Source organism: Arctopsyche grandis, chromosome 11, assembly GCF_051622035.1.
Source record: "Arctopsyche grandis isolate Sample6627 chromosome 11, ASM5162203v2, whole genome shotgun sequence".
In the NCBI taxonomy this organism is placed as follows: domain Eukaryota; kingdom Metazoa; phylum Arthropoda; class Insecta; order Trichoptera; family Hydropsychidae; genus Arctopsyche; species Arctopsyche grandis.
Window position 1 is genome coordinate 6,534,369 of NC_135365.1, and position 14,863 is coordinate 6,549,231.

General features: G+C 39.0%; 2 protein-coding genes across 4 annotated transcripts in view; one reads left to right on the top strand and one right to left on the bottom strand.

Moving 5' to 3' along the window:
- Pka-R1 (protein kinase, cAMP-dependent, regulatory subunit type 1) overlaps positions 1–3,524 on the top strand; it is a 128,030-nt gene extending 124,506 nt beyond the window's left edge. For 2 of the 3 annotated variants that reach the window (XM_077440784.1, XM_077440785.1), the window contains 4 exons: positions 319–538; positions 676–798; positions 2,037–2,214; positions 2,288–3,523. In XM_077440784.1, coding sequence (XP_077296910.1) covers positions 319–538; positions 676–798; positions 2,037–2,214; positions 2,288–2,372 — 606 coding nt within the window. In that variant the 3' untranslated portion in view covers positions 2,373–3,523. Of the gene's footprint in view, positions 1–318; positions 539–675; positions 799–2,036; positions 2,215–2,287 lie in introns of all 3 variants that reach the window. The other variant, XM_077440783.1, reaches the window with a different exon arrangement.
- A 1,943-nt stretch (positions 3,525–5,467) lies between these two features.
- On the bottom strand, positions 5,468–11,640 carry LOC143919475 (leukocyte receptor cluster member 8). The gene is made up of 5 exons (XM_077441821.1): positions 10,481–11,640; positions 8,611–9,148; positions 8,262–8,463; positions 7,115–7,322; positions 5,468–6,780 (listed from the first exon to the last, which is right to left on the bottom strand). Exons 1-5 carry the CDS (start codon positions 11,521–11,523, stop codon positions 6,618–6,620), a joined length of 2,154 nt encoding a protein of 717 aa, XP_077297947.1. The 5' UTR covers positions 11,524–11,640; the 3' UTR covers positions 5,468–6,617.
- Between the last annotated feature and the right edge of the window lie 3,223 nt (positions 11,641–14,863).

Sequence of the window (14,863 nt, forward strand, 5' to 3'; positions counted from 1 at the left end):
CACAAACAAGACTAATCGATTCCTTAAAAATACATTATGGTAAATTCAAACTACACACTCACGCTAGAACGTATCGGACGACTATATTTATAATGGGTGTGTAGTGATTCGTTTGAAGGGGACATGTGGAGTGTATAGTGAGTACCCAACGGCCACGTGTCCTTTGCCACATTACTAGACGGGTCAGCGGATCTTTTGTCGCTCGTTGTTTTATTTATTATTAGTTACATCCAGCCTCTCTGCGTCTCTCGTTCTTTGACACGAGCTAATGAAATTTGTCCTTTCTTTCTGATTCATTTTTTGTTGCTGTTGTTTTAGGTTTTGGTGAATGGCGAACTGGTGACCACCATCGGCGACGGCGGTAGCTTCGGTGAGCTGGCCCTCATCCATGGAACTCCTCGCGCAGCCACCGTGCGCGCCAGGGTCGCCACCAAGTTGTGGGGACTCGACCGTGACTCCTATCGTCGCATCCTGATGGGATCTACCATTCGCAAACGAAAGCTCTACGACGAATTCCTATCTCGAGTCTCCATTCTCGGTACATACACCATGTCGTTAAAATGTTTATTTACATACAGTGTTTCATTCACCCAGTCGAAAAGTTGGATGCTTTGAGCTCAATGCTATCGCTTTTCAAAAGATTTGCTAATGTTTGTCTGTGCTTTATGATTTCAGATAGTCTCGAGAAGTGGGAGAGGTTGACCGTAGCTGATGCACTCGAATCGGTGTCTTTTGAAGACGGAGAAACTATAGTGCGACAAGGTGAACCTGGAGACGATTTCTACATCATAGTTGAAGGTGTGTATTTGTATTTATTTATTTATTGAAATTTTATCACAATTACATTACAGATTTACTTCAGGGCGTATATTATAAAGTATATATAAAAAACTACATTCCCAAATTCAACAATCCCTCAACCAAATCAACATATTTTAGATCAAACAAATTCAAGTTAATAGCAATCTGGTTGAGTAGCTTGATGCCCTTTGCAGCAAGTGGTAAAACTATGGGGGCGAAGCGAGTGAAATGGCGGTGTGGTTTAAGGCGAAAACACACTGAGTGGTACGAGTCTCTTTTTAGACATGCGAAAAAAACCGCAGCACTCCTAGTCTATATCGATGCGGTGCGAACGATCGACAAGCGCCAGACAGACTGAACCACAGATTAACGACACGCGTACCTTGTGCGTGCGCACTGCTCGCACTTACACTAAGCTAAATCTACCCGAAGTCCCGACATACCTACCCTGTATACGTTCTGTGCTTCTGATACTTTAGTTCCGAACTTTGCCTTATTAAACTCGCCAGAAAGATCCAACTCAATTTTAATAATTGCATATGTGCACATCGAAAGGTTACTCGTCATCTGATGTGCTATCTATCATTCGTGAAGTCGAGAATTGCATTTAAAGCAGCCATACAGTTAATCTGTGGTTCAATCTGTCTGGCGTTTGTCGATCGTTTGCACCAAACCCAGTCCATATACAAGCTACACAGTCCCAAAATACACGTAGGGTTCCCACAGATTTTTTGGGAACCCTACGACAAGGTCAAACCTAGGTTGCCACTGTTTCGTTCATGTTGGTGCTTCCCACTTTACTTCCTTCCCGGCTGTCACAATAAACAGCATGCATAAAGGTGAAAACACACTGAGTGGTATGGAACGTCACGTCCTTGGCCCCACGCTTTGACGGCGGGTGTTCCCCAAACCTAATTCTAGTGTAGTTGCACATGCATAGTGCATATATTCTTCTTTATTTCTTAAATTTTTGGGAATCACCGTTATCAATCACTGTCAAGCAAGGATAAAATATCACTGAAAACACTCAAGGGGGTGATTTTTGGATACCATGCTTTTTTTTGCATGTTTGAAAGTATCTAAAAAAAACACTGTGTTTTTGCCCTAAAAGCCGATAAGAGGATTGCACTTCAGCATGCATTCAAATTTCGTTATAAGATTTCTGTATTGAAACTTGCCTCGTTCAAACTATTCAAATACAACCGTAACATTAAATTCTAATCTATATTTTTCAGGCTGTGCCTTAGTACTGCAGCAGCGTTCAGAAGGCTCCGGTCCTCGCGAAGAGATCGAAGTGGGAAGACTCGGAGCCAGCGACTACTTCGGAGAAATCGCTCTGTTGCTCGACAGACCGCGTGCGGCCACAGTCCGTGCAGTCGGACCGCTCAAATGTGTAAAGTTGGATCGAGCCAGGTAACATTTTGCCTTTTTTATTATTATTACTATATTTTTATTCATAAATTGATTATTAATTCGAACTTTGCAGGTTTGAAAGAGTACTCGGACCTTGCGCCGACATACTCAAGAGGAATATCACGCAGTACAACAGTTTTGTTTCGTTATCCGTATAACTAAGCCACAATATGCCAGTATCACATTCGACGAACAGTCAATTTTTCATCTAGGGAAAATTGGGAATGTCTTTGGAAGGCTTTTTTGATATAATGTATGCGTTATATTTGTTTTATCTTCACAATACGTAGAACTGGATACGTGTTTTTTCCTTTGAATATGCAATCTCCGATCTAATTAGAATAATAAAGCTTTTTATATTGATTATATATATGATTTAGAATGGAAAATCCAAGTCTGGATCTGATTCGGTGATACTGAAGCATAAAATTAATTCAATTAAAAAAAAAAAAACATTTTAGCATTATAAATTCATCTCATATATAGGTTGATGTTGTTATAAGTATAAATTAAATATTGAAAAGGCATTATTGATTAATGCTCTTAAAACGCTAAGAAGAAGCAGCTGAGGTAAATTATTTACAACGTATATAAAAAAAATTGTTGTTTGTCTCTTTATTAATTAATAAATAATATTTAGAAAATATTAATAATGTATAAGTCTAATAATATATATTGTGAACTGACGTTAGCACACACTTACTGGTTAGGTGTATTTAAATATGCATATTAAATTATTAATATAATATGGAAAAAAAAAACTATTTTAATCTGTGCAATGTGTTTTTTTTTTTTTTCAGAATGATTCATTATTATTGTTCGTTTTATTTTATCGTTGAAATGTAAATACGCAATGCAGATTTGGATCGCACTTTGCTTACAAACCCTCGCACACTTTGGCTCTATGTCTTCGCCGATGAAGTCGACCGATCCCGATTCGATGAAATATAAATACCCGTGCCAAATGTAATATTTATTGTGTAGTCGTTTCGCACGATTTATTGCCGACTTGTCTTAGATAGTATTTTCGCACCGTGTATGTCTGTATGTATATCTCGACTTCCATATGTGTCTAGTGAGAAGCTTATATTGCATATATTATGATGTAAAGCTCGCGTTAATGTTAAGTTGCATTTTATCTATATATACGTAAGCACACGCCGTTTCCGAACCTCTAAATAGTCTGAATCTGCAATGCTATTCGTTTGCGTACATAGAGAGATCTATTTTCTGTTTTATTAAAAGTGTATCTACATATATATGTATATTTGTATATATTCTTATACAAATAAAGTTAATTTTACTGATTGAATATGCTTGATTGTGTTCCTGAAAGTTTAGCACACATTTATGATTTTATTGGCGTCGCTAGGGGTGGTGTCACCTAAAAAATATTTTTTATTAATCTAATATATAATTTCGAAAGAGACTTTGTATGCAAGTATTTTTGGTTGGGAACATCGAAAACAAGTCGAAGTTTCTAAGACAACTATTCGATTAGTTCAATATTTTTTTTTTTTTCGGATTCAAATAAATTTTATAAAAAAACAAATCAATATTTACAGGATAAAACAACTAGTTATTAATATTTGTTGACTTTCTTATGAGTCTGGGTCACTGCATCGAAACGGACTTGAACGAAAGTCGAAAGATCGAAAAGACGGGATACTCGTACGTCACTGGCCTGGGGGGGGTATGAAGGGGGATTCGTTGAACAAAATCCAATTATGGCTCATATTTGATGCTATACCTATATATGTATGTAGCTGCACCAGGCGGATTTCGCAGTAGCTGTATAAATACAGAAAGCTGTATATATACAGAAAGCTGTATATATACAGAAATTGTCGAATTAGCGTTTTTCAATTTAAAAATTTGATGTTACCCGGTGCAGACCGCACTCCCCGCACGGACCTAGCGACGCTACTAGATATTATATTTCCTTCATATCCTTAATCGCATACTTCCCAATGCAAAGCTAAATTAAATTGTAAGTTAAAAACCTAATACAATAATCCATATTGAAAATCTTCCATCACCAAAAATATTTAGATGAAGTTCTGCAAAAAGGATCTAACCCACATTAGTAATATTTTTAATTCATAAATCCTTTCCAGATGAGTATGAAAGTTCGCTTTTGGTAGAATTTGACTTTTATTTTTGGTTAGTTTCGAGTTTGTGTTTCGTGTTTTGAAATATTTACATTAATAAAATTTTAATATGAAATACTAAGTTGATATTATTAATTTATTTATATTAATGAAAATTTATATTTTTTAAACGATAAAAGTAATTGTCAACGTTATGTTATGGACAGCAAAACTTACAGTAGTATTATTAAAGACCTTGCATTGAATTATATTGTAATTGAATTATATTATATAGTTAAATAAGAAATAATAAGAGAAAAAATTGAGAAATTATTTTACGTCCATTCAGTGTTACAACACATTGCACGAATGCGACAGCAGCTCGGTTTTTGTAAGTTTCACGCTATATCGAATCAACTATATCAATATATTTCCAAATTATATATTAGATGTATGTCACTCCATTTCGTTCATGAACATACTAGTTTGTTCATACACGAACTATTGGTTTTAGTTAAGTGCATGGAGGATTGAAAATACTTAAACTTATGCCTAAAATGTTGTTTGCGCATGAAAAAACTAGTTCAATTTGTTCTTTCGTGAACACTATAACTTGAAGGATAGGTTTGTGTATGTATGAACAAACTAGTATGTTCATTAACGAACGAAAAGTACACTTGCGACTGTAATACGTGGGTGAGAAGTATGACAAGGGTTGTGGATATAGTGGATAGAGTCAAGAGATTGAAATGGCAATGGGCGGGCCACGTGGCTAGGATGGACAAAAGAAGTGCTAGAGTGGTACCCGAGAGAATGCAAAAGGGTAAAAGGAAAATGTGTGGGGTGAGATTGATGAGTTGCGCAAAACATAGACGAGTGGAAGTGCGTCGGAGAGGCCTTCATCCAGCAATGAATGGCGAATGACTGTAGAATCTAGTCATTCGCCTGTAGAATCTACAGTGTAGATGATGATATATATGACCCATACAGGTTAGATCCGTTTTGCACAACCATATAAGTACATATGTATGTGTGTTTGTTTGTGTAATAATTAATTTTACTGATTGAATGATTATTTCACTCTGCATACAATTTAATAAAATCTGAAAAACAAAAGAATACATATTGAATATTTCATAAAATAAATAAAACATTGAATTTTTACCAATAAATAAATTTATTTCGAAAGACAAATTTGTCCAACATAATTATGGGAAAGGGGGAATAATCAGGAGATATTTTCACATGATGGAATCAATAAATTGGGAGATAAATATTCATCAGGACGTGAAAAGATTCGGGACGGGGGAGCCTCTCACACAACGCCATTCACACGAGGGCCACGGGACACATATAGAGGTAAGCAAAACCGGGACCAAGGATTAAAAAAGTATACTGCAATAGTAAATAATGTGTGCCGGATGTTAATTTTGCAAATAGCAAAAGTAACCAAACGGACACGAGTCGAAAATTCGCATCGTATTCTGACAAAACTGCCCTGGAGCCGTCTCCGCCACGCCACGTTCTTGGACGCACATCGAAATCGATCGGCGACGGACGAGCTCGTCGGAAACCCAAGTTTTCAACATTCGAACGATGCATCGTCTGATACCGACGTGTTTTAATCGGTTTTATAGATTTTTTTTTACTCTCCAATTTCGTACATGTAGTAATCGGCACGATCCTTCTGTATACATCTTCCATAATTGTAAATAAATTTATAATTCCTATTTAAAAATATTCAATTCGTTCCAGTATTTTTGTTTTTTCTTTTTTCATTTGTTTTTTTTTTCTTCAAACGTGAAATAATCATTTTTTATTTTTTTTTATATATAACATCATAACAGTAGATCAACTTTCTCTCTAATTCTAGTAGTTTCTTATTATTGAGCAGCATTTTTTAAATTTGTATTTTCCTCTTTTCGTGTCTACGTTTTTAAAACGTCTTCTCGTTTCTTCCTAGAGTTGCATTACAATTCTTCATCATAAATTCCTAATAATAACACAAATACTTTACAATATAAATCAGTAACTATTATTATTATTGCTAAAACAGTCCACAGTCCACACAACGAATGAGTCACTTTTGAACGACACATTCGGTTAATAAAAAAGTTTTTTTCTTCGCATTGTACATATGTATAACATACAAAATATGCAAAATTCATCTGAGAATCGGGAAGAATTGATTTCATATATCAACGAAACCAACGAAAAGATCTCTCCGAGCGGAGCAAGTCGAGAAGTGACATATATATATAGAGAGAGAGAGAATATCTATCTAGAGAACTAGTTTTGGGAAGACGCGGCGCTTCAGATATTCGCCAAGATGGCCATGCTCGTTTTGCAATCGATGTGTTGACAAGTCGTATCTGTAAACGTGAGAGCGAATGGGGCCAAGAATTCTAAAGTGAGCTCCTCGGTCTCGAAAGCCATTTCCGTCCTCAAAAACTCAACCGGGATCGACTGGCGGTAACTAAACATTTAAACAAAACATCCATTATTTCACATGTGTAAGTGTGAGCGTGTGCGTGTTCAATGTATTTAGTAATGATTGATGCAAACATTCAAATTGAATTCAACAACAATATTCAATACTATATATGTGTACGTTTGTATGTATAGTGTATTTGTATATATATATATATAATAAATAGCAATAATAAATTAAATAAAATCCTGAAAAGAAAAGCGTCAATATTAAATAATATACATATCGTATTTGCAACATTAAAGATATGATGATATTCATAAATTGAATTATGAACATCGGTGATATTAAAATATGCGAGAAAACGAAAAGGACATACGATTTTATAATACACTTTAGATACGATTTCCTCTCGCGTTCGATGAACCAGTCTATGAGGAAGCCGCTCATCATCGGCGCGCTCTGGTACAGATCGAAGAATCTGTGATAGTTTCCCGTCGCCCACGCACTACGTATCAACAGCGAATGAGCGACGCAATGATCCTGCTTCTCGTCATCCGACAGCGATTTTAATATAGTAGTTAAATCTAAAACACAACATTGTAACATTAAATTTTTTTACTTCATCTATGTACGTAGTAATAATACATACAGTCATGTGATCATGCGAAAATTCAAACTCGAAATTTTGAATGATTCAATCACTGATCACATTTTCATGATTTCATTTTCAACTATCTTTACAAGAATAGAAATTATCAATTTTATAACTATATATATTTTTTTAATATTTTTACCACACCCGGAAGTAGTACTTTCACTCTATAGAATCGAGGTTTTATGTTTTTTTCAGAAACCTTTTAAGGTATTGAACTGAAATTTCATATCTAGAAGTTTAAACTTATATAAGATATAAAATTTGGTGAACACCCGTCAACTGGAAGTGGCCGTTTACTCTTTACTATTTTTTTCGACCCTTTAAATATGTGTACTCTTCACGAGAACATTCAAGTATAATCCTTTTATCAATGTGATGAAAAAAAAAAAAAAAAAAACATTAAATTTAATAAACCGCAAGTGAGATTTTTTCCTCTTAGAAAAGTCAAAAATGTTGTGACCACGATTTTTTCCACACCCCTGAACGTATCAAGCTGAAAATTTATATTTGTATTCTTTATGAACTTAAATTATAATTGATAAGGTTTTTGCTCAGAATTCGTAAACTGGAAGTAGTAATATTTTTTAAAACAATATTTTTACCTTTTAAATTATATCTATCTTCTTGATATTTTATATTTACCGGAGGTAGAACTTTTGTCTTGTGTAAATTTCCTTACATTTGCGCTGAATTTGTTTCGAAAATTATCTCATAGCCGGTATGTGCGAATGTGTATGTATATTTAATCACAGAATTTTATTTTGAATACTTGTTATATTCCTCAAATACACGGATAAAGTCGTGGATTGGTCACGTCCGAATTTTTTAAAATATCAAAAGCTTACAAAACAATTCAAATAACACTCACCTAAAGTATTTTTCGTGAAAATATAGTAAAGTATCCGATAAGCGGCAAATTCCATTTTATTACCGCTGCGTGGTACTTCAGCGTACAACATCTTCAGTTGTGTTTGGCACTGATTGAATTCCTCGTGATCGCCCTTCTCCAAAGCGATCCTCGCGTGAGTTTCGTACACTTGTATCGTGAACGCGTCTCGGATACCTTGAACCTGCATGTTTAAAACACGTTGAAAAACACACGTTGTAAGCATCGATAAAAAAAACATACATACAACAGCGATAAAAAAAAGTGAACGTAATACTTGTGATGACTTATATAATTTATAATATCTTTCATTTTATATGTATATACAAACCGTCAAATCTTGTCTTATGGACTTTAACTGATCACACGCATAATAATAGTCTTGCTTGGCCACCCAGCGGTCTTTCACGTTTTGCAACGATTTGAAAAGAACGCTCGTGGGCCGCACCTCGCTGGCGTCGGGGGCTTTCGTCAGACGCAAGAACGACTTTTCTAAATCGACACACGTGCCGACTATGTGGTAGTCGGTCCAGTCGAAGTCGCCGTTCGTGTCTTCGATGATTCTATTTTGAAACGATATCTCTATGCTGTTCTTGCGCGGCTTGCCGAGCGGCGAACCACCGCTCATGTTCGACACGGCACTGTTCAGACCGTTGCTGAAGCGGGCCGCTCGCTGCTGAAGCTTCTCCGTGGCCGTGTACTCCGGATTGAACACGGTCTTCTTCTTTTGCATTTTGGGCATCTTACCCTGCTTGCCTGACTTTTGATTATTGTTGGACAAACGATCGAATACCTTTGTATGGTTCTTATTGTTCCGGTTGGGCTTGTTCGGCTTGATGTTTTCGTCGCTGCTGGAACTGGAACTCGTGCTGAAATTATATAAGAAATTCCGTCAGTACAACAATGTCGATTTTAAATTTAACCCTATTCGGTCGTAAAGAAGACCACATATGACACAGCGGATTGCTGTAAGCAATGGATTTCCATAGACAGTTTCTGACTGAGGAAGCTTTCGTTCACAATACTATAAATCGGATGATCCGAGCAAAGACTTACATAGTTAGTAGCTAGATTTATTTACATAAGACATGTATGTATGTAACTGAAACACGGTTTGTGTCAGCGTCATCTCAAAATTGCATTCGATAAAATAATCTTTGTTTGATAAAAGATTCTCAGAAACAAAGTTAAGCAATAAATGTTAATGCAGTAGCATGCAATTTACTGAGCTACTACTGCATATAACTTTTACTTTCGAATTATTCATAGACTTCGCTATATATAATGAATTACGATAAAAACTTCAAGGAATTTACAACTATAAAGATACTAATTACACTGAGCAACCTAAAAAAAATCACCGGAATGGAGATTGATCAATCTTTACTAAGTTTCATCCACTGAATTCGAAAACGACAATAATTTTTGTCGCCTTGTTCTCATTTAAGAGATACGAGCGCTTAAAAAAATGTGCAATTTTACAAAATTTTGGTTTATTTGATTCCAATAGCTCACTTTTGGCACAGCAATACTAGATTTTGAATTAAATACGGCAAAAGCCAAATATCTTAACCGTTTGCCTGTGGCCGTTTTCTATGGAAGCTTTGCGGGACAAGTCTGTAGCTCGGCTATCTTCCATAGAATTTCTGAACTTTGCACAGGATTTTGAGCCTTATATGCGCCTATTTCAACTGTAGTAAGGTTCAAAATTGGTTGAATATATTACTGAAAGTTGAATGCCATCTATTCAATTTGCTTAAAATGAATATATACCAGTCAAAATTAGTTTTTTGTGGAACCATACTGAAACCTCGTTTATGTGACGTCACATATATTGAACAATGGCGACGATACGTCTCAATTGTATGAAGAATGATTATTTGACAATTAAGCCAAAACTACGAGATATATTATGTATTTTATTGTTTAAAATAATACTTTATGTGTTAATTAACATATCTGGTTACTTGAGAAAATATTAAAATCTGTATTTAAGTTCGAAAACTCGATTGCCAGATTCGCGAAAAAGGTGCCGCGTACAGAATATTCGCGGCATATTCGAATTCAGTGGATCAAACCTAGTAAAGATTGATAAGGTAAGTAAAAACGGTGATTTTTTGTCGTTCAGTGTTATTAAGCGAAAATAGTCTGTACAAGTGCCTTTTGAATAGTCACTCGTTAAGCAAAAGTATTGAAATAACCTTCGCCGTCTCCGTCGGGGGCTTCGCGACCTAGTCCGGCTGGGCGACGGCGATCTCTGTATGTTGTGCGACGAGTTGTGTCCTCCGAGTCTGCGAGACAGCGAGTTGGACAAGCCGCGTCCTTTGCCCCGGTTGGGAGCGTTCGCCGCCTGCGGCAGAGGGGGCTTGGCGAGGTGCTTAGCCTGCTGGTGATAGTGCGGCTGCGGCTGCGGCTGCGGCAGCGGGAGGGGGAGGGGGAGGGGGAGCGTGGCCGCGGGCACGACCGCCTTCACCACCACGTCGTTCCGCTCGCTGTACACACTGGGGATGGGCTCGTCGTCCCAGTTCTTGATCCACAGCTCGTCGCGGCTGGCCGCCGCCGTGATGCGGCCCTTCAGGCAGATCTCGATCTGGTCCCGGTCGAAGTCCGTCTTGCACTTTTTGTAGCAGCGCATCACGTAGTTGTTGAGGCTCTCCGGCCAGGCCGAGGTGGGGTTGTTGAACAGGTTGGGCTTGGGGGGCGGGGGCAGGGGGGGCGCCGTGGAGATCGTGGGCGGGGGCAGCGGGGGAGGCTGCAGGGGGGGGCACGGGGGCGGCGGGGGCGGGGGCGGCGGCGCCTCGGCGGGCAACGGGGGCGACTCCAAGGGGGTGGCCCTCAGTTTGTTCTTCTTGCGCTTCTTCTTGGCGGCGCCACTGTTCCCTTGCAAGGGGTTGGGTCTGTGGGGGGCGTGCGGGGGGCGCGGCGGGGCGATGGAGAAGCGCACGGCGGGGGGCGCAGGCGGCGCGGGGAGCGGCGGCTGGTGCTGGGGGGGCGGCAGGGGCGGGCAGTCGCCCAGCAGCCCCTTGGCACGGGGCGGCGGCACGTTCTGGTGGAACTGCTGGTGCTGGTGCGGGTAGTAGAAGTTGTTGAAGTAGGGCTGCTGGTACGGGTACTGGTACATGTTCATGTTCATGTTGTAGAGCCAGGGGTTGTGGTGGTAGGCGGCGGGGTCGACCTGCTGCAGGGGCGGCTGCGGGTTGTTGGGGGGCGCAGCGGAGGCGCCGGGCGGTGGCTTCTCGGCCATGGGGGCGCCTCTGCTCTCTGCTCTCTGCTCTCTGCTCTCTGCTCTCTGCTCACTGCTCACTGCTCTCCGCACTCGCGAGTCACGACGCGCGATCTACTGCACTTGCGCTAATGCGCTAATACGCCGTTATGTCACTTATGGCCAAAACCACAGTTCGGTGATTACTGGTCACAAATTACTCGTCACAAAGTCACTGAAATCTCTATAACGGAACATCTGGCAGCCGAAAAGTCCATCATACTAACGATAACTATCATAGTAATGAGAACTTGAGTGCCAAATTTATTTATTTGGAAAATTTACAGTTTATAAAGTTACATAGATTGATAGTAAAAAAACATAATAATGTTAAGTAAACTGTGGGAATCTCGTCACATTCATCAAAGCAGTTACTGCGACGCAGAATACATTCCCGAAAACCAGACGTCGCACACCTGCAACCATTATATTAAACTCAAGCGGAACGCCCCTACCAGTCGAGTGGAACCAAAACGGTCGAAACACGCCGCCACCATTAAACTACATCGAGCGGAACGGCGCCAATCATTCCAGAAAATTCTACGCCTCGACAAAGGCAAATTCCTCGTTTACGCATCAACAACCACATGCGCTTACGCATCAACAACCACTTCCATCAATCATTCCAGAAAATTCTACCCCTCGACAAAAGCAAATTCCTCTCGTACGCATCAACAACCACTTCCATCGATCAGGTGATTCCAGAAACACTATAAAAGGAGGTACAACCCAAACAACGCCAGTCGACATCCAGCTCCTGACCAGCCACCACTTCACTACGCGGACTTGGAAGATCAACCAGCCGAACGAGCCAGCAACACACTGCCGTATCCAGAGACTTGCTGAACATAGCCGAATGCCGAGCCAGCGACACTCTACCGTATCCAGAGACTAGCCGAACATAGCCGAATGCCGAGCCAGTGACACTCTACCACATCCAGAGACCTCTGAACGACATACTTTTACCAACAATTAATCATACTTGTGTATACGTGTTACTACCAAATAAATACCATATTCAACATATAGCTGTATTAATACCGAACACAGACGAACCTGTCTATAATACATGGCGGACTGGTGGTGAAGAAGACCTTCACAACAAGACTAGATCCCCATAAAACCATTAATAATTTTCACATATAGGTAAAAAAAAGAAAAGCTCAAACATTTAAAATAAGAAACAAAAATGATAATAGAGTAAGATAGTTAGAGAAAACAAAAAGAAAAAAATAGAAATGTGGCGGCTCGCTTATACGACATGGTCGAGTTTGGTTGCCTTCCTGCGAGTGGGGACCAACCCGGCTGGGTTCGGAGAGCTGCTACCCACTCTGTCTTCAGCTGTCATATAATAAACACGTGCATTAACATGCCAGTCGTCTCATTCGTTCATCCCCTATACTGGTGACCCCGACGTGATAATTTTTTCTCTTTGTGTAACAATAATTTTTTTCTTTTGTAAAATTTGTTTCTTTGTAATTTTGGTATCGCTGATGCTGGGGGGGGAGTGATGTGGCGGCTCGCTTATACGACATGGTCGAGTTTGGTTGCCTTCCTGCGAGTGGGGACCAACCCGGCTGGGTTCGGAGAGCTGCTACCCACTCTGTCTTCAGCTGTCATATAATAAACACGTGCATTAACATGCCAGTCGTCTCATTCGTTCATCCCCTATAGAAATAACAGTATAATAAAAATATCAAAATAATAAGAATAATAATATGATAAAAATTATGAAATAATAAAAATAATATAATATATAACAAAAAACAAAAAGACAAAATAAATACATCAAAATAAAAATTCATAATCACAATCGTAAATTTTCAATAAAATTAATCATCGAAAAACAAATTTGCAATCTACTTGCAATGCACTCTAGCTTGTATAGCATTAATATTAAATAAGTCAAACATAGAAATTGTTAAAATTAATGTGTTGACGGTGGAGCTTGCACGCCAGATGAATGAGCTTCTTCCATAATTAGAAAAAGTATTAGGTATGTAAAGGAGCTCATTACATCTAGTCATTCTATTTGGCACACGCAATGATAGTCTGCTCAATAATTGAGGACAGTCGATCGAGCCGTTAAGGATGTTCAAAATTGTTGAGATGTCACCTATCTCCCTTCTTTTGACAAGTGGAAGTAGATGCTGACACCTACAAGCATCTTCATAGGAAGTATAGGATAATCCAAAACGGCTACTGATGTACCTCAAGAATCTCTTCTGAATGCGCTCCAATCTGTCTCTTGCACCAGAGTACTCTGGGTTCCAAACTTGGGATGCAAACTCAACAATACTTCTTACGTATACACAATATAGTATTTTGTATGATTTAATAGAAGTAAAGCATTTGGAGGACCGGATGACGAACCCGAGGGCCTTCGACGCTTGAGCTACAACATTGTCAATATGTTTACTAAAGGATAGATCAGAGTTTAAAAAGACTCCCAAATCCCTAATTTCCGATACCCTTGTGAGTCTATGTCCGTTGATTGAATGAGGAAAGTCAACTGGACATAGTTTTCTGGTGAAGGTTATGCAGGAGCATTTTGCTACATTAATTTCCAACTTATTTATGCTGCAATAAGCCTCTAGCCTGAACAAATCATCTTGTAGGGCCAAAGCATCATTTCGGTTGTCTATTCTCTTGAAATATTGTGTATTCGCGATTTTCATGACAAAAATTGTCTTTGTGACCACCCCAATGTGACGAATAGTCCAATTACCCAAAACCACGGTGTAATGCACGAATGTGCTGGTGTTTTATTTTATTTTTATTATGGGGGATGAACGAATGAGACGACTGGCATGTTGAACGCGCGTGTTTTATTTATGACAGCCGAAGGCAGAGTGAGTAGCGGCTCTCCGCACCCAGCCGAGTTGGTCCCCGCTCGCAGGAAGGCAACCAAACTCGACCATGTCGTATAAGCGAGCCGCCACATTATTTTTTACATATATATATACCAGGAAGACCCCAATGCGCCTTCCTGGAAAATTAATTACAAACAATGCAGCATTTTATTATTATATAAATCACTGTATTTCCAGAAGCTGAAGAACACGAAATAGCAATTAATTAATTAATTAATTACAAAATTAATCCATTGAGACATCTATGTATTTAGTTATTATTGGTTACGTTTACGCTACCGATATCTACACCCGATACACCCGATATTTAGGAATTTTTCCATATCCAGTTCCCATATTGCAACCGGTGGTTGCTATTTAGAAACTGGTTGTGGAAAAATTCCTAAATATTGGGTGTGTGGCGGCTCGCTATACGACATGGTCGAGTTTGGTCACCTTCCTGCGAGTGG